Source organism: Pelecanus crispus, chromosome 6, assembly GCF_030463565.1.
Source record: "Pelecanus crispus isolate bPelCri1 chromosome 6, bPelCri1.pri, whole genome shotgun sequence".
Taxonomy (NCBI): domain Eukaryota; kingdom Metazoa; phylum Chordata; class Aves; order Pelecaniformes; family Pelecanidae; genus Pelecanus; species Pelecanus crispus.
This window is the reverse complement of record NC_134648.1, coordinates 63,227,527-63,253,020: the sequence shown is the minus strand read 5'-3', so window position 1 is coordinate 63,253,020 and position 25,494 is coordinate 63,227,527. Positions and strand designations below refer to the sequence as shown.

Genomic DNA, 25,494 nt, shown 5'->3' with positions numbered 1-25,494 from the left:
GGAACTACAGGCCTGTCAGCCTGACCTCGGTGCCGGGGAAGATTATGGAGAGGTTCATCTTGAGCGAACTCCACAGGCAAGTACAGGTCAACCAGGGGATCAGGCCCAGCCAGCATGGGTTCACAAAAGGCAGGTCCTGCTTGACCAACCTGATCTCCTTCTATGACCTGGTGACCCGCCTGGTAGATGATGGAAAGGCTGTGGATGTCATCTACCTCGACTTTAGCAAAGCTTTTGACACCGTCTCGCATAATATCCTCCTCGGGAAGCTGGCAGCTCACGGCTTAGACAGGCATACTCTTCGCTGGGTAAAGAACTGGTTGGGTGGCCGAGCCCAGAGAGTAGTGATAAATGGTGTTAAGTCCAGTTGGCGGCCGGTCACGAGCGGTGTTCCCCAGGGCTCTGTTTTAGGGCCAGTCTTGTTCAATATCTTTATCAATGATCTGGATGAGGGGATGGAGTGCACCCTCAGTAAGTTTGCAGACGACACCAAACTGGGTGGGAGTGTCCATCTGCTCGAGGGTAGGATGGCCCTGCAGAGGGACCTGGACAGACTGGATCGATGGGCCGTGGCCAACTGTATGAGGTTCAACAAGGCCAAGTGCCGGGTCCTGCACTTCGGTCACAACAACCCCATGCAACGCTACAGGCTTGGGGAGGAGTGGCTGGAATGCTGCCTGGCCGAAAAGGACCTGGGGGTGTTAGTAGATAGCCGGCTGAACATGAGCCAGCAGTGTGCCCAGGTGGCCAAGAAGGCCAACAGCATCCTGGCTTGTATCAGGAATGCTGTGGCCAGCAGGAGCAGGGAGGTGATTGTCCCCCTGTACTCGGCGCTGGTGAGGCCGCACCTGGAATACTGTGTCCAGTTTTGGGCCCCTCACTACAAGAAAGACATTGAGGTGCTGGAGCGTGTTCAGAGGCGGGCAACGAAGCTGGTGAAGGGTCTGCAGAACAAGTCTTATGAGGAGCGGCTGAGGGAACTGGGGTTGTTTAGCCTGGAAAAGAGGAGGCTGAGGGGAGACCTTATCGCTCTCTACAACTACCTGAAAGGAGGTTGTAGTGAGGTGGGTGTTGGTCTCTTCTCCCAAGAAGCTAGCGATAGGACAAGAGGAAATGGGCTTAAGCTGCGCCAGGGGAGGTTTAGACTGGAAATTAGGAAAAATTTCTTTACGGAAAGGGTGGTCAGGCATTGGAACAGGCTGCCCAGAGAGGTGGTGGAGTCACCATCCCTGGAGGTGTTTAAAAAACGGGTAGATGTGGCACTTCAGGATATGGTTTAGTCTGGTCTACCCTTGATTAGTCTAGAGTGGGCTTGGTAGTGTAGGTTAATGGTTGGACTGGATGATCTTAAAGGTCTTTTCCAACCTAGATGATTCTATGATTCTATGATTCTATGATTTTCAAGCATTCAAGCAATTTGCATACAGGAATCCAAGAAGGAATTTTCACAGTTCTTCTCCATAATTTTTCCCCAGGTTTAAGAAACACCAAAGGGCAGATCTTCAACAAGCACCTACCGTTACACTCCAACCACTTTTTCTACTCTGCCCAGCCAGCAGTTTCTGAGGTCACTGCTACAAAACTGTCGTGAGTGATGTCAGCTCCATATTCTCCTCAGCTTGCAGATTTAAGACACTTCTCTGGCCAAAGAACATTGCTTCAGCAGCCAGGACCGGGGTTCAGGAACTGACTTTTTTATATATATACCAGAATAACAGCTAGTCACTGCAGTCTGCCACATACCATTTCCAGCTCTGTTCACTAATGATGTTAAACAAAGCAAGAGCAGATGAACATATTGGTGTACTTCCATACTTGCTGTTTACAATTGTACCATATGACAAACAGCTGAAAACCTGTGTAGGTTAATCTTTATGTAAGCGAGACTGTCAACACCTAATACAGAAATATGTCTGTTCCTGGGCTGCACACTGCATAGATAGCTACGCATTGAAAATCCAGCTACCTGAATGCCAGCAATATTTTCTTGCCCTGTTTCATGAACTGACTGAGCTAAAGCAAGCAGAACCACATCAGTCTCAGCACGCTCCTTAGGCAAAAAAAGTTGGACTTGCTTGCCAGTGACACATAGACTCATGAAACAGTCAGGGTGAGGAAAATAAAATTCTAGTCTCATTTGTATTTTATCAAGAAAAAAGTAATAAAGACATTCTTAAAACTACAAAGTAGTGAAACAGGAACAATGATGCTAACTAGCCATTCATTATTAAAGTAATTACTTAAATAGATCACTTAAAATTTTGCCCTGCAATATCAGCTCCCAGTATACAGAAAGAAACCAGTATCAAAATGACTTAGTAGGCAATAAATTATTTTTGTTACAAAGGATATTACACTCCATGCTATTCATCAAAAACAATCTGGTATGAAAAGCAAAAGCATTCTGCTCATTGAGGCTGCTCCAGGGAAGAAACAGGCACATTTGTGAGTGGAAACGATGAGGGAGAAAATGCAGGACATGGCTAACAAGGGGTTCATCTGAAGCACAAGGTTCAGGCAAACATCAGGCAGGAAAGAGGGGGACAGAACGAGGGGGATATCCAGTATTTGCACATTCCCAGTCACGTATAGCAGTCAGAATATGAGTTAGCATCTGTGACTGTAAAGCTTCCTTTACCATGAAAGCTCTATAGTGGGTTATATTTTCAGGTTACCTTCCTCTGCCCCAACACACCATCCCCACAGACACACCTTTCTCATCACCTCCAGCTCCCTCAGTTCCACATTGTAGTGCATATCTAGAAAATCTGCAGAGGATCCACCCCTGCTTCAGCCGGGTTTTATTTCAGATACTTAGTCAAAGGCTTGACACCTATACTGCCAAGCAAATAACTTCCCAGGGGGGCATTTACTTATTCCTACTGTTAGTGAGTTAAATGGTCACTGACAGCATTAAATGATGCAGTGGAAATCACCCAGGTACAGAAGTCCTATGCCCACACAATGAGTATTTTTAAACAGAGGAGGGACACATGGGCTTCTTAAAGCCCAGCATTCCTGTGATTTATTTAACTGACATCAGTTCTGAAATGATACTTCTCAGAGGTATAACAGGCTGAAATTGCAGCACTGTTTAAAATAGCATTTAGCAGGAAAATGTGAGATGCATGTTCTTCCATCACTGCAGACAGACAGATTTGACTATTTCTGACCCAAAGATGCTAACTTTAAATTTCAGTAGAAATAAGCAACTCCTGACGACCTGCTTGAGAGACATTACCAAAGAATATTCTGAAGCTTGCCCTGGACTCCCAACTAGCTTCACTAATAACATTTAGATTAGATTCATTTTATGCTGATTAACTTCCACTGAGTCATTTCCTCACAGTAAAAACTCCATAGGGCAGTGGTTCTTAATAAGTGAGCTCCACCACTGAGGACATGAAAAGCCCAATAAAGCAGAAAGCAACCCCAAGAGCATCACTCTGTGATGACCAGCAAAGCAGCACTAATGCTGAGTGAGGTACTGGCTACACTCTTTGAAATGTTGTGCCAAAAGAAACATCTTCCATCCTCCAGCAGGAAGGATGAGGGAAGCTTTAGAAAGCCAAAATTCACTACTATTTCACAGAGAATTTAAAAGTACCTTCAGAGTAATCCTGCAGTTGATCAAGCACTGCAGCTATAGTGCTGGTGCATTATTTTGGCTTGACATTTCATTTTTGTTATAAATGATAATGTGGGATGTCTCATTTTGCCACTAGCACAAGCAAGCAAAGTGATCTAGCTCAGAATAGAGACAGTCTCACTTGAAAGTCCATCTGCCCTGCAAACTGCATCCTGCACACAGTAAACTGAGCGTTAGAGTGACTGCAAGTCAGCCATGAGAACTAAATATTCAATTAAATCTCAGTCTGATTTTACTCTTTTGCCTGCTAAGTCTGTCTGTCTTAACAAAGTATTAAAATAGTTACATACATTACTGGAAGAGTCTGAAAGTCACTAATAAAGATGCAAAACAGGTGCAAACTGTCAAATTACATCCCTGCAGGAAAGTCACTGTTATCATTTTACCTATGGAATGCTCTGTTCCCACTGCAGCAAAACCACCAGTGCAGCTGCCATTGCTGCCGAGCTGAGGATCCCCAAATAACGGAGTCAGAACAAGCACTGGTGTTCAGGAGTCCAGGAACCGAAAAAGCAGGCAGACTGGGAGGGCTGGGGTGGAGGGAAGGTGAAAGAAGAGCTCCTCTTGATAAGCTAGGAAGGGCAGAAAGAAGGGAAGAAGCCAAAGGGAAAAAGAGACTCTAGTAGCTAGACAACAGTGAATTCCATATATTCAGGAAAAAAGAATAAGCAGGTGCCTTCAGCTATGGATGAATATGAAAATACAGAAAGGATCATATGAAAAATCCTTAAATTAAGGGAGAAAATATTAAGTTCAGGAAAGCAGAAGATCAGAGAGAGGACAAAGTAAGAAGAAATACCTGCATGACTCCAGTCAAGATTATCCATAAATACTTCAGATTTTCCCTAGTTTAAAACCCCTTCCACTGACGACCATTTGCCCCCACAAATAAATTCAAACTTGGGTGGCTCTGAAGGCACAGATTCTCCCCTCCAATATATCTGTGAGCACATCTGTTGTAAGTTATTCTGCTTTGCTCTTCCTCCTGGGCATCATGAATGTCTCAGAACATAGAGCTAATCCAAGACCCAACTGCTGCAACAGCAGTCTGCACTGACCCACCCAGAGCTGCTCAAAAAGTTGCCACATCTCCTGGGGGGGCTGCCTCTGGTGCTCCAGAATCTCCTATATTATCTATCCAGGTACTCAGGGCTGACCAAAATCAGTCCTCCCCAGAGGCAGCCTCACATGATAAAGATCTTTAAGGCATCTGGTCAGCAGGAAACACTGCAAGTGTTTTGTTGTGCCCCAATTCTGCTTTTGCTATGAAACTGGAGTAAAGACCTAGAACATCCTCTCCAAAATCTCAACCTCACCATGAGGTTCCCATTTCACTAGATCCATTTCTTCCCCTCCTTCGGTATCTCCTCCTTTTCCTATTTCCTGTCAATCTGGTTGGCACCAGCCTCCCTCCTTGCTTCATTTTGCCACCTCCAGTCCAGCCCAACCTGCTCCCACATGACCCCTGTGGTATCCAGGTAAGGATTCTCCTTTCAGACATCTCCCTGACACTGCTGCCTTCCACAATCTCTCCTTGGTTTGTACCACGATCCCTAAGCCTCTACACTGGGGAGCTTTGTTTTCCAATACAAATGACTCCTAGATGCCCAATGCTGCTTCATCTGCTCACCACCACCCTCGCTTTCTCAGCCAATTCCCTCAGGCTCTCTCAAATCCTCACCATTGGCTCTCCACCATGGCTAATGATTCAGTGCTTCCCCCCCTAACTAAATAGCCGTATCCTGATCACAGATCTATTGGCCTTTGGGACATTTTTCTTGCTTTCAGCAGTGCTCTAACTCAGCCGATGTCCAAAACTCTACCTTCCCTCTCCTCTCAGCTACTCTCTTTACCTCCTCCCTTTGCTGAACTACAGCTGTGTCTCATCTCCGTTTGCCCCATCAGTCTCATAGTCATCACGGATGAGCTCTTCATAGCAGGGAGCCTGGCTTACCGTTTGCTGATAAAGCACTGTGTAAATGTACGATGCAGTATTAGCAATGATACCAGTAATGATGTTCTGCTCTTAAACATGCTGTCCTGAGAGTCATTTCTGTCTCCAAGAACAAAGCCTACTAAATTCAGGCTTATCTTCTAATTTATCCTCCTTACGGGCTAATGCGGAATGGGATATACCTAAAGCATATACTGTTTTGTTTGTCCTTAATTATAGCCAGTATTATGCTGCCACAGCAACTAGGAAAGCTTAAGCTGCCCTAAGATGATACGAGATACTGCACCATGCTGCACACCCTGCCCTGTCTCCTGTCCCCACATAGCGCCATGCGACGCGCGGGTCATGTTTACTCTCCGGGGACAGCTAGCAACCACATTCCAGCAGCCACGGCGTGGCACCGGCAAGATGAGGCAAGCCCTTCGGTGATACCCGTTCCGTCTCCATTTGCCATCTGCACGAGAGCTTTCTTGCTCTCCCCAGCTCCATGCAGAGAGGAAAAGGGGGCCAGGAAGGCATCTCCTTCTCCAGCACCAGGCAGTGGGGAGGACACTCTGCAGGGGCCAGGCTGCTCCAGCCCACTAGATTTAGAGGAGGGATTCATTATGGGAAAACGGCTAATTATGTTTCTGGCTCCCCCTGAAAGAGCTGGATGCTCCACTTCATCTGCACATCTGTAGCTCCCCCCCAAGCTGCAGATTGCTCAGCCACCCTTCCTGCCTGGCTTGCAACAGTGATCAAACGTTAACAAGAGAAAGTGGGGCATCGCAGGGCATTTAACGAAGAAGGGTTGATGCACTGAGCAGCTGTTGAGCTGCATCAATGCCAGCGAGCCATCACATCCCTGAAGAGTCCCGCAGCTCCTGTGATACTGCTACAATGCTGTGAAGCAGGAACAAACCATGAATGGGGTTTTGGGTATATCTGCCGGCAAGGCAGTCTTAATTGGGAAGAGCTGGTACCGTGCTTTCCTAGACAATTAATTCAAATTTAATTTTCCCACATCACCTCAACACAGGATTTCTTGGGCATGGGTTGTGCTTAATGAGGAATCTTTAACAACTGACTCCACTTCTTCCCTTGACCTGTCATTCACCAAGAATTTACTGCGGTTACCCGTAACTATAGCAAGCACTTCTGTTTCAACTTCACAGACTAGCTTAACTACCACAGGTCAGCACAAAAAGGTCTAACTCAGGAGCCAATGAGTCACACATTTTCTTCACCTTTTGGTGAACTACTACTTACTCATAACCCAGTTATCTACTTTATCTGTCAAAGAGATTTAAATTGTGCCAGCTCTGCACAAAGCCAGGATACCAGTGCATCCCAGCAGGGTACAGGGCAAAAGTTTACAGCTATTAAATACAGAGAACTGATGAACTACATTATAAGCTTAGCAGAAATATAATTCTTGCTTTTAACAGGACAGAGAAAGACAGGCTGAAGTGATTTAGCTAGAAACATCTTAAACATGACAACTTAAAAAAAAAGTATGTTTCATTTTTTGTGCTTTTTTCCCCTGCATTAAATTCTGAAAGTACTGATAGTCATGGAATAATCAGGTTTAACAGGTTAGCAGTAATATATGCCTCAAGTGTTCCTAATACATCATAATCTTCTTTCACAGAATTTGCATCACTGTCAAACCGAACTACTGATTTTCGGTTGATGCTTTTAACATGTTTCTATGGTTACTTTCCAAGGTCATATCTCAGAAGCCTGAACAGCAGTTCAGAAAGACAAAAGGCATTTTGCATCCTTCACCATATTAAATAATTTATGAAAGTTAAGGCATCCTCGTGGAAAAAAAAAAAATTGTAAAAGAATAGGTTCTGAGCTTATTTTCTCAGCAACAGTTTGAAGCACAGTAAAATCAGTATCTCTACAAAAGCCTTCAAGAACTAGACTATTTGACTTGTGTTCTATATGGTACAAAATGCTAAGGAACACATTCTAAGTTTAGATCTATATGCACAAGCCTACATGAACTGCATGAATGGACCTTAAAGCAGAATATGTAGACGTCTAATTTGCTGCTGTCAGCTTCATCTTTTAAATTAGGCACTAGACATTGTCTCAAAGTATTCTAAATGTAAAAAATGCAAAAATTAAAAAAAAATAAAGTAAAAATGGTAATGACAGTCTTTATTATTTCCATCTCTTTTCATTCAAAGCCACGCAGATTTCATCTGTCCCCAAAATGTTACAAATTTTGACTAGTGTAATGAAAGCTTGTACACAAAATATCTGAAATCTCTGCCTACCGCTACACTAGATCAGAGTTTATTGGAACTAATTGAAGTGTCTGAGGCTTGGAACAAAAACACATTAGTCATTTAGTGGTTGTGCTAATATTGCTATGCCTTTCCTGCAGTTTCATTAGATACAGACTGCTTCAATACCCTAATCATATGCTCAGTCACAGCACAATCAGTACACAGAGTACTGACAAGCTGTCCCACCATGCCTAAAGCTGATAAGGTGTCTGCTCTATGAGTAACCTCAATTATTGACTATATTTTATGGTCAATCTAATGACCAAATGCTTATCAGTGAACCATCAGGTGCCTGTAATAGGATAGTGACCCTTAGTTTATATGTACCATTACTGCTCATTAGTGAATAATTAAATTCTTTAATCCACAACTCACAGGCATTAAAATATGATGGAATATCCTGAATCTAGAAAAAGACGACTATGCTTATTTTAACTCTTAAGATGTTCAATTGCATTACTCAGAGATTGTATGTTATATCTTGTTAAGAAAAGCTGCTTGTAAAAAGCATGTCATGTGTAATGTTTTATATCATGTTTAAATTGACACAGCTTTCCCAAACAGGCAGGCATATGACGAGAGTGGGAAGATAATGGGTGTGATTCACCACTGTGATTCTCAGATTTAACTTAAATGGTTTTAATCTAGCAAAGGCCAGCAACACTGCAAATAATTCAGAAACCCGAAAACTAGCGAGTGCATAGTGAGTGCCACGTTTGGAAGACTAATTCATCAAACAAAAGCAGACAGATGCAAGGGAAAGTAGCTGCAACTACACAGCTGTTTCCCTGCTTCACAGGCAGCAGTCCCACACCAGCAAGCGCAGCCCTGTGACCAAACCGGTTTGAAAAGATGTGAAAATAACCCAGCATCAAACAAGATTAAAATTTAAGAAGGGTGACAATACAGTTTGTCTTATGATCAACATTGCTCAGGGTTGCTTGCTTTTACACATATTTTCTTCTAAACAGCTTTGATTCCTCCTAGCTGCCCTGTCGCTGCTCAAACCTTCCTTCCAGCTTGCCCTTGTGCACCGAGGCCAGACACCCACACTCCCACCGAAACACGGTACCCCCAACCGGCAGCACAGGCGGTGCTGCCACCACTGTCACTAGCCACCAACAGGCGGAAATGGCACATTAATGGTGATGGCTTCGATTTCTCAGGGGCCTTGACTCTCCTCCCAGGGGAGCGGTATTTGCTTTTTTGGCAGTTAGCCCATTAACCTCTTCCCAAGTGCATGCCCATTCTCCTCCTCCTCCTCCTCGCTGCCCTTCTGCTGCCCAGTCTTGGAAATACCATTTCCTCTCTTCCCTAGGTGTCTGGGTGAGAAAAAACCCAACAGCTTATTACAGCTTTATACCACAATATGCCAATATTTACTTAGTTGCAAGCATAGCCCACAGAAGTGTCCTACAACTCTCTCGCATATTTTCACTTAGTAATGTAAAGTTTGTTCAGGTTCCTTATACAAAAAAAAAAAAAACCCAAATCTGGAAACAGGTAGAAAGTGTGGAGCACTAAGCAAGGCACAGCTCATGCCACACCAAGGGACAAAGCCCAGCTGCATTCTTCTTAAATCTGAAGAATGCAAGACTAAACTTCTCCTCCTGCATTGTAAGAGTAAACTGGGAGCCTCTTCACAGCCATCCATGCCCATGAGCTGCGCTTTTTGCTCTGGCCTTTTCATTCTGTCAGTGACCTACTGAGAAGCTGCATTTTCTGCTAAATCCTCTGGTCCTTTGGTAATATGACCATTGAGTAACGTCTGGCAATTTGCTTGTGTGACACAGTCAGATGTTAATCAAAGCTTTCCTCCTTCTATGACAGATCAGAGTGAGGAAAAAAGCTTAAAACTGATTTAATTTCTTAATACGCTTCTGTCTGCTGGCTCTAATATTTGGCTTTGATTTTGAATACTTAGCACTTCCATGCTTGACACTCTGCATTTCTAGGTAATGAATAAAATACTTTTTTTTCTTTTTTTTTTGAAAAGCAGAACATAATTAAGCTTGAAGAAATTAAATATGACATTCAAATGAGAAAGAGCTTTGGATGAATATGCAGATTTGGGCTGCATATATGCTTAACAAAATCAATGCAATCACTGTAAAGGCTATCTTAAAAGACACCCATTTTAACCATGGGTACCTCTTATCACCAGATAAATGTTTTGCTGCAGCATTAAGTTATTATTTCCCAGGTGAGGACATGAACTCTCTGTACAGTCTTTTGAGTTTGTGACCTTACAAACACAAAGCTATGACTCTCACCAAGGAACAAACTGGAGTAAAAAACCAACCAACCAACCAACCAAAAAAACCTCCACAGACCTCCTCCCTGCCCAAGCACAAGACAGCCCACAAGCAAGAGTCAAAGGGTGTTATTTCACTGAATAGAGACTCTAGTTTTAATGTGAAAAAGACATTTATTTGCTGCCAGGAAACCATGCCACAGCCCAAAAGCTAATTGTGCTAGGACCTGTACAAACACAGTTAATGCTGTTTCACGAAGAACAAGACTAGAATCCTTTATTCATGTGAAAAAAAAAAAAAAAAAAAAGAGTATCTAGTGTTGTTGCTGCTGCTAAGGAAATCACAGATGCAATTTCCACAAGCACCCTATGAAAGCTTTGTCTTCCAAAGTAACTAAACCTGCACCCCAATACACTGAATGTTAACATACATGCATATTTTTGCCTAGCTACTTTATTTCTATGACAAAACAGCCCTTCTCCCAAGCTAAAGTCCCAATCACAAACCCTTTTACAAAAGTGCTCTTGTAAAAAGATGAAAGTACTCAGTAGATTTGGTCAAAGAGAGGGCAATAATTTGAAAAAAATAAATGTGTGTGTGTGATTATCACTATATTAATTGCATTTATTCCAGTAGAGAACAAGGAACAGAATGTGCCAGGCTCTGCATAACACGAATAACACACAGGCCCTGCTATGAAGTTCAGAATTTAAGTGGCTGAGGAGAGAAACACAGTAAGGAAAGAATCAGCAAATACAATGAATAGGGACTACAGCAAAACACTAGTGCTATGACTCCTCTTCCATCTCTAGGTGCTTGCTGAGAGAGGATTAGCTGAACGGAGAGACGAAGGACAGAGAAGCGGATGCTGCTGCATAAGATTCAAGGCAAGGATGACCTTCTTCCTCAACATGCTCAAGGCTGGATGGTGCAAAGGGAAAGAAGAAATGGGCCCAGAAAGGCTGGAGCAAGGAAGCCTGATATCCCATCAGTACTGAACAAAACCAGCCAAAACTGTTGATATCCCAGTATCTGTGGTCCCTGGAAAAGCCTCCTCCACCCCAGTTTCTGCCAGCATCTGTCTCTCACTCGTCCTTGAAGATTTCTTCCTCCTCCTCTCCCCTCCTGCTGAGGACTGCATGGCTTGAATGTGGGAGGAAGACTCAGCATGGAAACCTTGATCTGTAAGGTCCCCATGGCAGGAGTCAGAAGAGAGGAAGGAGCCATGGGAGAGGGAGCCTGTCCTGAGGTTAATGCTGACGGTGGAGCCGCCTGGCCAGGACTAGGCAATGGTACCCACCTGAGGACCTGCTCAACATATTTATGACTGCCATATATATATATATATAAAAAATGGATCTCTCTTCCCCCACCTTTCTGAGGTTTCCTGTGTTCCAATTTGTGTTTTTAATTAGAGTCATAACTGAACTTGTTTCTTGAATGCTTGCTTTTAGGGAACCCAAGATTCTTAGGCTCTGGAATACTGAGAAATGAATTCTGAAATACATTAATCAGCAGTGTTGAAAGATCATGAAAATGCTACAAAACTAATTCAGGTAACTGATAACTGTTAAAGGAAAAAATTATTTCTCACCTAAGTCTCTCTCCCCAACAACAACCTCAAAAAAAGAAACAGAAGTGCTTTGTGCAAAAAAATTTCAACCAGTCCTGTTCTTTGCTTAAAAAAAAATGAAGAGAATCAATTCTGAACAGAGGAAACATGGGTAGGGAATAAGCAATGTACTAATGGGTTTTAAAATGTTTTAGCTAGCACATAGCTGCTAAAGCTATAAAACTCAGATTCACTCAAGGCAAAGACAGATTCATGAGAAGCAATTAGGGCCTGATCCAATGTACAATGATGTCATTTGCAGTCTTGCTGCTGACTTCAAGAATCTTTGAATCAAGCCAACGACAATCATTAATAAGGATCTGTCACTTTACAATAAAAGCAGAACTGAGTTTTGCTGACCAGTGACAGAAGCATCACTGGGAGAAAAGATTTTGGGCCTTATTTCGGATTATTAGGCATTGACTTCTTTCTCTCAGTTCCAAGGAGGGTATTTTATTTTCTGGATTCCCCAGTGAAAGTTGCAGTCTTTACATTTGTTCACACCATACAGATTCACACTGAAATAAATCCAAAGTAGATTAAGCTAGATCACACTGTTCGTACCCACAATATGAAATACAGTAATAAAAGCTGTGCTGCTGTCCAGTCTAGGTACTTTGGAGAGGATTCATCTGTCCTTATTTAGGTAACTAAACAAGAAAAGAGATGTCTGAGCTTCTCCCCTAACCTTTCCTCTCCGCTCCCACTGATTTCAGACACCTGTCTTAAAATGAAGCAAATCATCCTTTGCAGGCAACCATATTTCTCTGTGTTGACTTTAAACCTGCAGCGCTTAGCACAGAGACAAAACACTAACTTACACACACCGCTCTTGAGGCAGCCATTTCCCAACCTCTTGTGTGTACAGACAGACTGTGATATGTAGGCATATAATGCTTGAGACTCACTGTACTATGCTCTTCTGAAAAACAGAACTTGGGAAGTTGAGCTCCTTCTGAGGTCAGATTGTAACTTATAAATGTCATTTTTTAATGGTGCAAAACATTTGAAAGATCAAGAAAAAGGAAACAATACAATTACCATCATGATTACAAGATAAGAAGAATCTTCACACAGTGCATAAATCTGACTTTAATGCCATTCACAGACATACGTTTTTCAATATTGTCTCAAAACATGTTCAGTTCTGAATTAAAAAAGGAGTTTGGAATGCAAGTACAAAGCCCTGAATTTTGTTGTTTTAAATACCATCTGTTTGACAGCTTATTGCATTTAATCAACATTGCTAATTACAACAAACATTTCACAAACAAAACTAACATATCACTTTCGTTATAAGACCCAAGAATGGGGGGGAAAAAAAAAAAAAAAAGATTCTAGGCTATATCTTAAACTGGTTTAACTGTTGTTACCAACTATGGAAAAACTTTTATTTGCACACATAGGCCATGCTACTGAATAAAAGTCTAACTTTTTTTTATTTAGATGTGAGTGAAAAAACCTTGTTACTTCAGCTTCTGCTCCAAGTAAACCTACAGAATAACAGATTTGCTACAGGTGAAAATGTCCATTAAGGACTAGACGAAGACCAACACACATTTTCTTGGGTTTTGGTCAGTAGAGGTTCCTGCTCATGTCTCCAGAGAGAGACATGGGGCATCACCATCACATCCCTGCTCGGCAGCGGGAAGCCACAGTCACGACCAGGTGACCAACTCCACCTCTCGGCAACCACACGCTACACCACCTACCCACGGCAAGGAGACTCAACAGCATTTCACAAACATTTGAAGACCCATGAGCAGTTACAGAAACCAGAAAGGTGAAAAACTACCTTATGAAGAATGAAGCCGCAGCTGAGGTACCTGCCGAGACCCCAGCTGGAGCAACCAGGCTCTGGGAGGCTGCCAAGCCACCTGCTCCTCCCGCAGGGTCGCAGTTGTTCTGCCCTGAGCTGATCTGAACGTTGGGACCATCCCGGCCACTTTCTGGTGCTGTTTCTGCCTGAAAAAATAAAAACATATCTACAGGTTAATACACTTGCTGAATGGCCACGACAGGGAGAAATCTCATGCAACACTTGCAAAGAGCGTCTTTGCAAGGGTGAAGGTGAAGATAGCGGTGGCTGAGGAGTGATACAGCTGGACAAGAGTACCACAGTAGGTCCTGCAACAGAGAAGGTAAAAACCATGACCGCAGCAGACAAGCAGAATAACACAGAGACCCTTTGTGATGGTTAATGCACAGTTAAACAGTTTGACAGGCATGAAGAAATGGAAAACGATAAGCAGAACCCTTTTGTTTTACAGTGTTATTTGGGAGCTGGCAGAACTGTTTATCTGGTTCAGTTATAACTGTCAGGAATTATTTCTCAGTGGCACATCATCTGCAAGACCTATCTGTTTAAGAGCAACTAACCAAACAGTCACATTTGTAACATGTTTCCACAGGAATAACCCCAAGAACTAAATAAAAAAAAATTGATTTTTTTTTTAAAACATATATACAGCCCTGCTTTTCAGCATTATCTATCTCAGCAGCACAAGTACATGGCATTTTTGTCTCCTGCAAACCGTTCCAGTGGAAGAACAAGAGTGCCTGGAGATGCATCTTCTCCAGCATAATGCATCTGCTTTATCTGAGACAGAGGTTTGGGGGGGGGGGGGGGGGGGGGGGGGGGGTGCGGCGATTGTTTTGGGATTTTGCCAAAGTATCAGACATCTGTATTGTGAAATTGTGTCATGTCGATACGTTCATGCTTAGGCCACCGACTCTTTCAGTACCGAGTTCAATTAAGTCCCATCAGTCAAATGCTCATTGACAGTGCTGGGAAAGCCTCCTTTTAGGAAGAACCTGCTCGATGTCTAGGAGTACTGAAGATTTAATTAAAGACGACACCACAATAAATATTTGTCAAAAGAGTTAATTGCTTCATGCATGATAATATATGATGTATCTGTCATCTGAAATACTACTTTGACATTTCCAACTAATTAGCTAAAATAAATTCCAGAAAAGGAGACAGCCTTGTAATGAAGCACAAACGCAATTAAGTACTTCCTGGGATGCCACCAAATTTTAAATTTTTTGCTGCCATAGATCATGTTTTACAAGTGCAGATATGCAGACATGGTAATAGGGCCTTCCCAGTTACATACACACCCTCAATTTTCTCATACACTGACAACCCGAACAGAGTTGTTCTCATGAGAACCGAGGCAACCCCATCATTAGGTATCAAGTAAAAGAAAACTCTGCCAACCAAGCAGCATCAACTGGTGCATGAAAGGCCATCTGGAGTTTCATCGGGACTCATTCCTATCGGTTGAGTGCTGAATTCCCAGTTCCCAGCAAAGTCAACAAGAAAGTGCACCCAGCTGTTCTGAAGGTCTGCTCTTTAAAGATTAATACTATTATCAGTATCATGGAGTGGCTGACAATGCTTTACCATAGACTGCTACACAAAAAAGTACTTTTATAGAGCTCACCTAAGAGATCTGAGGCTGAGACATACGAAACTATTAACGCAGATTAACATAATCCTAGCAAAGCCACTCATGCTAGAAACCTAACTGGAACCTTTGAGTGACCCTCCGCAAAACCCTTCACTTTGTAACACAGAAGCCTCAGGAGACCTAGCGATGCAGGCAAAAAGGCAGTGACCAAGCACTGCTAGCGGTCAAGAGTGGCACAAAAAATGCTCACAATATGACCAGGTACTTGAGCATTAATAAATTGAAGCAACAAATGTGTGGTTTTGACCTATACCAGCCGTGGAAAGTATATGGCATGGCAAAAACAGTGCAGACTGGGAAAGATCCAAACGTGACATCTGAACTTCCGAGTTACATGAACTGATGCAAAGCGCTAATAATAAGCAGAGCTTACTACAGACTTAGCAGTTTACACACTAAGAAATCCACAACAGAAACTCTGGGGCCAGTACGCAGGGCTCACAAATTGGCACACCACTAGCCTGCCATGCACAGCAGCTGGTGGCATGATGGCCAGCAAGAGAAAGAAACCCTACCAGCAGCCACTGACACTAGCGTTCGAACACTCCCATATGTTCTGCCAGGAAGACAACCATAACCCTCTGCCACATGTGCTGTTGTCTCAGACTAAAAATTACAGGGTCAGGATGACTTCCCAGGACGTATTTTTCCATTCACTTTCAACAGGGGCTGTATTAGATGACTGGACTTTGAAACAAAGAAAATCACACGTTTAAGCAAAATATTGAAAAAAGAAGGCAGAAGCAACAACATGTTTCTAACTGATCATCCTTTAACTAATGCATAATCTAAATGATGGCATAATCTAAAGCTAAATATGAAATCTGCAGAGTTAGTATGAAACTTCAGTGAATTTTACAGCAAAGAGTAACAGATTTGTAAGAACTGACTGGAATCTGTTAACAGATCAATTCCTGTAAAAGCTATTCACACTTAACAAAAATATGAGTGATGTATAACATACGTTCCTTTTTCACCGCTTCTTTATTTCTAGAACTTAGAATAGAACTTAGAAGCCTACATTTCTAAGAGATCAATGATTGTGGACATATCAGGTATCTAACTTGAACTATCTTAATCAACCCTGATATTTCAGATACCAGATGGTTAATATACTTTCCAAACCAACATATCTAACTTGGATGTCTGTAAATTGCCATTCCCATATTAGATGCTTTTGAAAACTCAAACTGTAATTTCTGGGTAAATTTGGAAGTTTTATTCTATGTGTGTGTGAGAGGAGGATGAGGGTAAGCTAAGAAGGCGGCTTTAATTCTTGTAAAGGGGGAAAAAGTGAAGACATGCAAGTTAAAATCATCGGAAGACTAGTGCAGAAGACAACCCGTATCTTTTTCATTGCCTTCAACTACCCAACTAGTATTCCTAAACACAGAGGTAACATCAGTTTTGCTGAATGGTGAGAAGCTGAAAAAGCACAAAACAATTTCTTCCAAGTTTAGGATTCATTTCAAGGACTGCTTGCACCATCCGAAGTGACAGCATTTTCCAGCACAACCATGTTCAGCTCTCCCTAAGACAGCTACATCTCCCAGCTGATGATGAGGGCTCACGTATGAGGAAATTTGTCAGGTTGTTTGCCCCGAAGCAGAAAAACCAAAGACAAGTAGTGGGACCCTCCCAGGCACTCTGGTTTGTCACACCATGGTTTCAGCTTGTGTCACCTACAGCTGCTGAAGGGGTACAAGTAAGATAAGGGGGCTTTGGTTTTAGACTAAATGCAGGAATTACTTCATGCATCTCTCTCATCTCAACCCATGCTCTTCTGGGGATTGTGTGTGGAAAATATAATTCTCTAGAGGAATGGGAGAAACTTTGCATGACTTTTTTTAAGCACTCAAGTGTGCACAGGGAGAAGACTCCAGTCTGCAGCTGAGAGGGAACTGTGCTTCACTGTGTACTAAATTTTCATAAATCACTCATGATCAAACGCAGAAATGACAACGCTGTCACTATAAAGTCTCATTGACTGCACTGAATATTTAGTGTATCATAGACCTCTGCATCCAGAGATTAATGTTTGTTTTAATTTTCTAAGAAAAGGCTTGCCAGACAAAAGCCATTAACCCTCTGGAAACTAGCTTCCTCAAAGGAAGGATTTCCAAAACTGCTCTATAGGACTTCTTCCCTCTACTCACTCTGAAGCCACATGAAAACTGGTACCAGTAAGAGCACAGCAAGGACAACACTTGAAAATGTCACACGAGGCATTTTGCACATGCAGGAATGACCGATGTCTCAGTGCTTCACATCAGTGCCTGCATCATGGACAGGAGGGTTTCGGTACCAGGTCCCAGTGCCCACCCTGAGGAGATGGGAGCAGAGCTAGACATGTTGCATTTGGGCTGGCAGCATCCACAGACGCAGCAGAGGTTGGCAGGGCCACAACGAGCAATGACAGCATGAGTTGTTCCCAGTTAAGATGGCCAAAGGCTGGGGGAGAGGGCAGGAAGAGACGGAGGCGACCTGACATCCTCGGGCTTTGGAGGTGTGCTGGGCAGAGCAGGGGCATCCCCTGCCCCGCCCCCCATTCCCAGCACACAGGTTCCCTGCTGTGACCAGATGGCAGGAAACATCTGCCCAGGTTTAAACAAGTCAGACTAGTCCAAAATTACACTGTACAGAAGTTGGCCATAGATTAAATTTCCAGGTACACAGTATATTGTCAGGCCATTACCATCTAAAGGACAATTACAACCCTAACAAGCTCTTTACAAGTCTGAAGTGCAAAGCCAAAAACTAAGCCATAATGTTTTCAGTTTCCTGAATATTTCCATTCTCTGGACATTGACCTTTGTCCAGGGATCCAAAAAAGCCAAGCTAGGTGCTGCCACTTTGTCTCTGTAACTCATGCAAAATACATGCCTGGTGACAAGCAAGAAAAACATGGAAATATACAAATCTAGAGAAAAATAGATCAATCCTGGGATTGTACTGTGATGGTAAAAGAGAACTGGAAGGCTGGATAGAGCCGCAACAGAAAGTAATCAGATATGATGTCTAAATGTAAGTATCAAGAACAGATTCACAGAAGAGGGAATGGAGAAAACTACAAAAGCATCAATGGGTCTCATACACATCTGTGTAATCACAGTCAGGACTCAATACAATTTATTTTATTCAAAAAAATTGGTCCCATAATGCAAGCATTCAGCAACAGTGAATTGCAGGTGAAGCTCTACCAAGATCAAGCCTGAGTCTGTATTGAGGCTTTTTTTTTTTTTTTTTAAGTTGTTTTTACCCCCGTCTGACTAGCAGGCGGGCATACAGAATTTTGAGTATTTGCTTTAACTTACTATATTCCCCTTTCAGACTGGAACGTCACAGCCAATTAAATTGTAAAAGCTGCTTGATCAAATGATTTTGCAATATATTAAATCTACTGTTTGTATATCATAAAACAATAATTTTCCCCCTAAATGATTCATGCTAAGACTCTTATGACCTACTACCACTAACTGGAACAAATGTGACGTAAACCTCTATCTGGATAATGCTCATACTATAAACCCTTCCTTCCCGTAAGCGTGGATAAGTCCTGCATACGTCTTCTAGCCTAGCATTCTGTGAAGTTAACTGTGCAGTATATGCCAGGTTGAAGTGAAACATATTGTGGATAAACTTTTTACTGCCTTTTGATAATGTTTCTGCTGGGTCTCATTATAAAATAACTAGGGCATTTTATAACTACAATACACTACTGTAGTCATTTTATAACCTGCAGCTGCAATGTGGTAACAACAATGCCTAAACCTGTAGTTTCAGGCTTTTATGTGCATCTCATGTTCAACGTGAATCAAATGCAGAGCATAATATCCCTTCCCCCAAAATATGTTTCCAGCTACAAGAGCTCCTAATGCCTGGCTTATCATTGATCTCTGAAGATGAGGCAGAAGGAGAAAAATCACAGAGAAATAGAATTAAATAGAAATAGGAGGGCTCGTCTGCTGTCACAGACTGGAAGGTAATACAGGAGATCCAAAGACAACCTCAGGGCCCTTGCTTTTTGGATTAATATGTGAATTACTAAGGCAGGTTAAGGGGTTTCAATCTTCGCCACCAAAAATCACTAGCAGTCTGTGCTTCGTGCACAGAAAGGACCTCATCCTTCAACTGCAGGGCACATGCACGCCGCTCCATCCAGAGCTGATGCCCTTGGCAGAACAAGGATGGAGGAGAGGCAGCTTGTTCCCCTCTGACCAGGGGCTCCTGATCTCACCTTGGCCCAAGATCTCTCCTAAACCATGGTTCTCCTTGGTCCCCAAGAAATTTATTAAGGTTTTGGGCAGGTCTTGGGCAGGCCTCCTTCGTCTACGAAACGCCTGTTCCTTCCTTCAGCCTGCCCGTGTTCCCAGGCTGGAAGGTCTCTGCAGCCAGGGCTCTGGTAGCACAAAAATGCCACCAGGCAGCGATGGACCAATCACTTCACATTTCAGCAACTCAGAACAGTGGTACCGAAAGAGGCAGCAAGCGATGCTTTTGTTTTCCTTCTTCACAGCTATCTGACCATCAGTCACACAAACATCACCCTCCTATCTGCACATGTAAACGCACCACTGGGGAAGTCAGGAGGACATAAAAAAGGGCTACCAAGAAGGACGCAGATCCTGCTGCACGTAAACACTCTCAAATTGGGACTTTTCATGTGCAGTGGGTTTAAAACAGCCAGACTAGATGAACTGTTTCTTCTAATGCCTCCAGGCAAACATCAGAAAATGTTGCCCAGAGCCCTCCCTGCTGACATGTATTACAGTAGCTACAGCCTCCAAAGCCAAAAAAAAATATAGCTGTGTACTGCTCAGGGTGTTTTAATTTACTATTGTGGTCAAAATTAAAAATGAATTGTTTATTCAAGTGGACAAACATACAGTTGAATCCCTGCTTTTTTGTCAGAGGCTGATATGAGCAAGTGAAGGAATTCATTAACAAGCTCATAATAATGCAAATTTCTGCCAGCTTAGGATTGGGTTTCCTACAAGAAGACGAATGCTTTTCTATTAGGACTGACTTCCACAGGCCAGATGCGTCTCTAACAGCAGCGAAACACAGGACGCCTATAGAGCTTTGAATCAGGAGAACCTGTGTCACCTTCCTGACGCCACAACAAAATTTCTCAATTACTTTAGACAACTCAACCAAAATGTCACTGTGCCTTGATTACTCTCTATTCAGCAAAATGGAATAGCCATGTTCCCAAGAATTACAGGTCTTACAATTTTATTGTATTATTATAATACAATACATACAATAAATACAATAATGTAATTATTATATTGTTATAATGATTGACATTTTATGTCAGCAAATAAAGGCAAAGGTGGACGGAGACTGTCATACCTAATTTTTATTTCAATCATTCTTGAACTGCTTATATATTAGATGTAACTACTGTTTAAAGAGAACAACCCTTGGGACCAATTTGCCTGACAGCTACCACATGCAAGGCACCCATTGACTAGTACCAATGTACAAGGGTACAAGCCCTCATTATATGAAGGGAAAACTGGTCTCTAGTACACCCAAATCTAGAGAACAAGGTTCAATTACAGGCAAGCTCAGGAAGCAGCATTAAGTTCACAAACACGGGGACAGCTCTGACTATGTGATCACTGTTGAAGGACTGCAAGCTTCCAAATTAGGGATGGAGCTATGCAGATGCTACTCTTTTTTCCTTGTGGCTGTTTCCTGCTGAGGTGCTGTTTACTCCCCACACGGAAACCATGTAACCAGACACACAGACAGTCATGACTCACCATGACTAGAGTGAAATCTCCGAGTCTGCAGATGTCCCACAGCTCTTTCAAGTGGCCAAATGCCATGCCAGTGACGAGGAACTCCAGAAGAACTTCCCAAATGTGAGTGGGCAAAGAGGTGTCAGGTGAGATTTGACATAGATAAGACCATGTATTTAGGGAAAAAGATTCTAAACCACACCTAAACGATGCTGAACTCAAAACTGGCAGTTACAAGATCTAAAGGTCATTGACAGTTCCTCTAAAATCATTGCTTCAAGATGTAGCAGCAGCCAAAAAAAAACCCAAAACCACCACCAAACAAATTTTGGACATCACAAGGTAGGACGCTAAGAACAAGAAGGAGGGGGTCCACATACTGAGTACCAGATGCAGTCCTAGTCCTGCATCTCAACACAGTGTTAGTGGAGTAAGGGAGATGACAGAGCCAAGCAAGTAAATGGTTAACAGGATGGAACAGCTGCCTTGGAGAGGTGAAAGAGGCTGGGACTCTCATTTGTAGAGGAGAAAGCTGAGAGGGATCTGACTGAGGCTTACAAAGTTATTGAGGTGGTGGCTAGGCTGAAAGAAAGAGTACTTCTTTGCACTGGGATAGAGAACTTGCAGAACCTGCTGACCCAGGATGCTGTGGAGGCAGAGTGTCAGCAGGGACAGAGAGGCATGAGATAAATTCCTGGACAGCAGGTCCACAAACAGATACTAAAGGGAACAGACAGAAACGTGTCCCTGAGACTTCCCCAGCTGTGCATGATGGGGAGTGTGAGCAGAATGCAGAAAGCAGCAGGACTCCATGGCTCTCCCTGAACACCATTTCCAGCTCTGCTGCTGGAGACAGCCCTGGGCTAGACGGGCTGCAACTCAGACGCAGTAGGATATTTCTTACGTTGTTATCATTCCCATACAATCTTTTCACTAGAGTCTTTCTAAGCTTAACTAGTAACAGGAGGTTACGCTATTCCCACAGGCCCCGGTGCGTACTTCAGAGTCATCAGGAGAGGCTGGTAAGACTCAAGGGGATGTCTACACAGCTATTCTGCATGGACCAACTAAACCCAGACCCCTCCCAAGCCAGGCATCACAAGGGCCACTCTCCCCTTCTTCATCCTTCAACTGACATCTACCCCCCCCCCCAACAGCCAACTGCCTTGCCCAACTTTACCATCATGACTTCCGAGAAGCAGAACGGGGAGGTTCTGAATTGTAGATACATTATTTCTGCCTAACACCACCAAAAACACAGCAATGGTCTCCTGCCTATGGCACCTTTCAAATGCTTCCTTCAACTAAGGCACCAGAAGAGAACGCACCCAGTTTTGAGATAGTGGCAGCTATGCAAACCCAGCAGAATTAATTCATAAGCACTTGGGGACCAAACAAAAGTAATAATAATAATAATAATAATAATAATAATAGGTCAACTCTGGAAAGTGCCTACCACAACATCAGTTTGTATGATAATTTATATGGACTCACTTGCCTAGAAGTGTTTCACGCTTGAATCTTACAAGTACTACTTTCAGATTCAAAGCAAACCTCTAATTATTGATCCTTCGTTACACTGGGAAATTACCTCATCGTAGTTTTAAAGTTCTATTTATAAGTCTAATAATCTTATCATTGATTACAGTGACTGTATTCTAATTATAAATCCATTATCTCCTCAACAACGAAATAAAATCAATAATGCACGTAAATGGGAAAAAAGGAATTTAAATGCATACATTAATGTCATTTCAAGTAGCACTATTTTATGCACCATCTCTAACAAAACTGTGTCACATCATTAGCAATAATGTGAAAAATCTTTTTCAGTTAACAGAGCTGATTTGATGCTAAGTTCAGTAAAGTGGCAATCCATTCCATTAAACACACACATATGAAATGCTTGAAACATCTATGAACTCTATCTATACATCATAAATTCTCTCCCAAGTGCTGAAACAGAACAGTAGATACATTTTCTATTGATGCTTTTTAAACCTCCTTTCAGAAGCTACCACCCAGGGCATTTCAGTGATTCTAGTTGCAAGTAACAAAGAGCATCAATATTTGCCACACGCTCAGCCGCTCATGCCACAAAACAACGGGAGATGCTTTTGGCAACGCTCACACTGCGCACAGCTTGACTACCTGGAGTCCCACGACCTCAACATGCCATCATTCCAGTACATACCCTATGGAGCAAATGTTAAATTCAAAGTGCTTTCCAAAAAATCTACGATGTTCAATCCTATTTTACACAAGCAGGACGACTTGGCAATCCATACTTGGATCCAGCCGTGCAAATCAGTTCCTTCCATGTGGTACACAGAGACCACTGCAAAAGACTTTCTCTCCACCAGCCTGCACATGACTATGGCCTGAGCTCAACCTGAATTCATCTGGTTTCTCTGCTGCATTAACCTCTAAAACCGAAGGGCGTTATTCATCTGCAGCCCACCCTTAGCAATGAATGTAGCCACTGCAGAGCAACAGTAGCCTCCTAAAAGCACTTCTACATCAGCTATACAGAGTCTTCCTCAAACATTGGATGACACTTCTGAGCTCCAGCCACAAAGTATGAGCCTTTCTTGTAAGGTGATTTCTAATGTTGGGGTGGCATGGGATGCATCAATTAACAATCAGTTCACTGGCGAGTTCATAGTGGAGCACGTGCACAGTATACATGGACCAATGAGAAGCAAAAGAAGCTAAAAGTGAATTGAGTGAACAGAAAAGGCCACCCCAAAGAAAGTCATTCACAGGTGAGAGTAGAAAAGGTAAATATTTTGGGTAAAAAAGGCAGGTGTTTTTTTTTTAATCTTAGTGTAGCTTACGATACACTTGCTGGATGACAGAATGACCTGTGGGCCAAAGGTAAATCCTGTGGATTATCATTTGCACATAATCTCTAAAGTCTCCTTGTCTTAAATCTACCCCTGATGAGTAAAGGTGAAGTCTGAGCCAAAATTCTTTATTATTGCTTGTTGCCTTCAATTGTCAACAAATGCGAGTATGGACTTGTTTCCCTGAGAGAGCTGTAATAACAACTGCTTAGCCTAGAGGGGTGAAGGATCAAAAGAACTGTTTCCAGGTGGTAATTTAAGCCACAAGAGGGTCCAAGTCCTGAGAACAGTCACCCTGTCCCACACTGTAAAACCAATAGCATGGCAGAAGTGTCAAATATACAATATAAAGAGATGCACTCCACACCCTTACCTAAGAAAATGCTCATTTCCATCTTGTAGCCAATACCCTTTCTGTCTCTTAACATTTTTCCCAAGTCAATCTGATACCTGGGGATACTTTAAAAACTAACCTCATTTTCACCTTCAGCATCCTACACTGGGGGCAATCTAGAAAAAAAAGAGCATGAAGTCCGTGGCAACGACACAAAACAGAGGGCTACATTTTTATATGCGCGTGTTTAAGGCTGAATTTCCAACCCACACTTTCTAAGCTGGTCTGCTACCTGGCTGCTGGGGCAGGGTCTCATTGACTCTGAATGCAAGACGCCGGTAGCAGCGTCGTCCTCCCACATCACACCCCTCCTTCTGCATTTGCTAAGGCAGCAGAGTGCAATGCAAGGCAATACTGCCCAGCTGAGATGCAGCAGGCTCAGGAAAGTCTTTTCCATGGAGGCTATAAATTAGGTTAGTATTAGAAAAGCATTTAGTAACTTGGATCAAAAGGTTTCCTTCTGCTGTTCAGACTTGTTAGAGAGTGACCAACACTAGCTTTGAAGATTTTTTTTTTTCTTGACACCTTTTCCTTTATGTACTTCCTCTACAAAAGCAGTAGCACCACCACCACTAAAGCTAAAGGGAAAACAGAAAAGCCTCTATGCAACCCCGGCCCCACCACCTGTCTGGGGTTTGCTATTGACTTCTGCAGAGCCAAGATGCTATATGTAGAGGCTGAGAAATGTCCCACAGCTCAAAGTCATCCAGATGTCTCACAGACAAGATTTATGGTCAAAGTACTATATTTTAATTGTTTCGTTACAAAATATATTTCATGCATTGTATTAATAAAAGGTCACCGAGAAAGCTATCAAGAAGGATTTTAAAAATTCATTTAAAAATCCATTTGGTGTGACATTTATCAAAGTAAAAAAGTAAATGCTGGAAAGTAAATCTTGTCATTCTTCTGTTTTCCACAGTCAGCTTTTTATTTCATCTTCTAAGCAAAATGTAAGTCATCCTTCCTATAAACAAACAAAGAGGATTTAAGGAAAGTCACCAGAGGCTCAGCTACCCTCAGATGACTCCATCTGGTTTACATTAGGGTAAACAGGAGACTTATTCCTAAGAACTACAGGAAAGCTTGAACTGTGACTAAAATAACTTTCAAAGATTTTTCACATAAAACAAATGAACATAACTCCTTTAACTTTAGAGTATATGCAACCCTTTACACATGCTATGGGTGAACCCTCCCTCTCTGAACCTCGCTGAATCAGGCCATAAACTTATACCTAACTTTAAATTTGTGAATACTCTCAGGGACCTACATTGGT

General features: G+C 42.6%; 1 protein-coding gene across 1 annotated transcript in view; it reads right to left on the bottom strand.

Annotated features, from left to right (window-relative positions):
• Positions 1-25,494, bottom strand: part of KIF26A (kinesin family member 26A) — a 110,017-nt gene that overhangs the window by 40,300 nt on the left and 44,223 nt on the right. Inside the window, 1 exon segment of the mRNA XM_075712661.1 lies at positions 13,545-13,714. Coding sequence (XP_075568776.1) covers positions 13,545-13,714 — 170 coding nt within the window.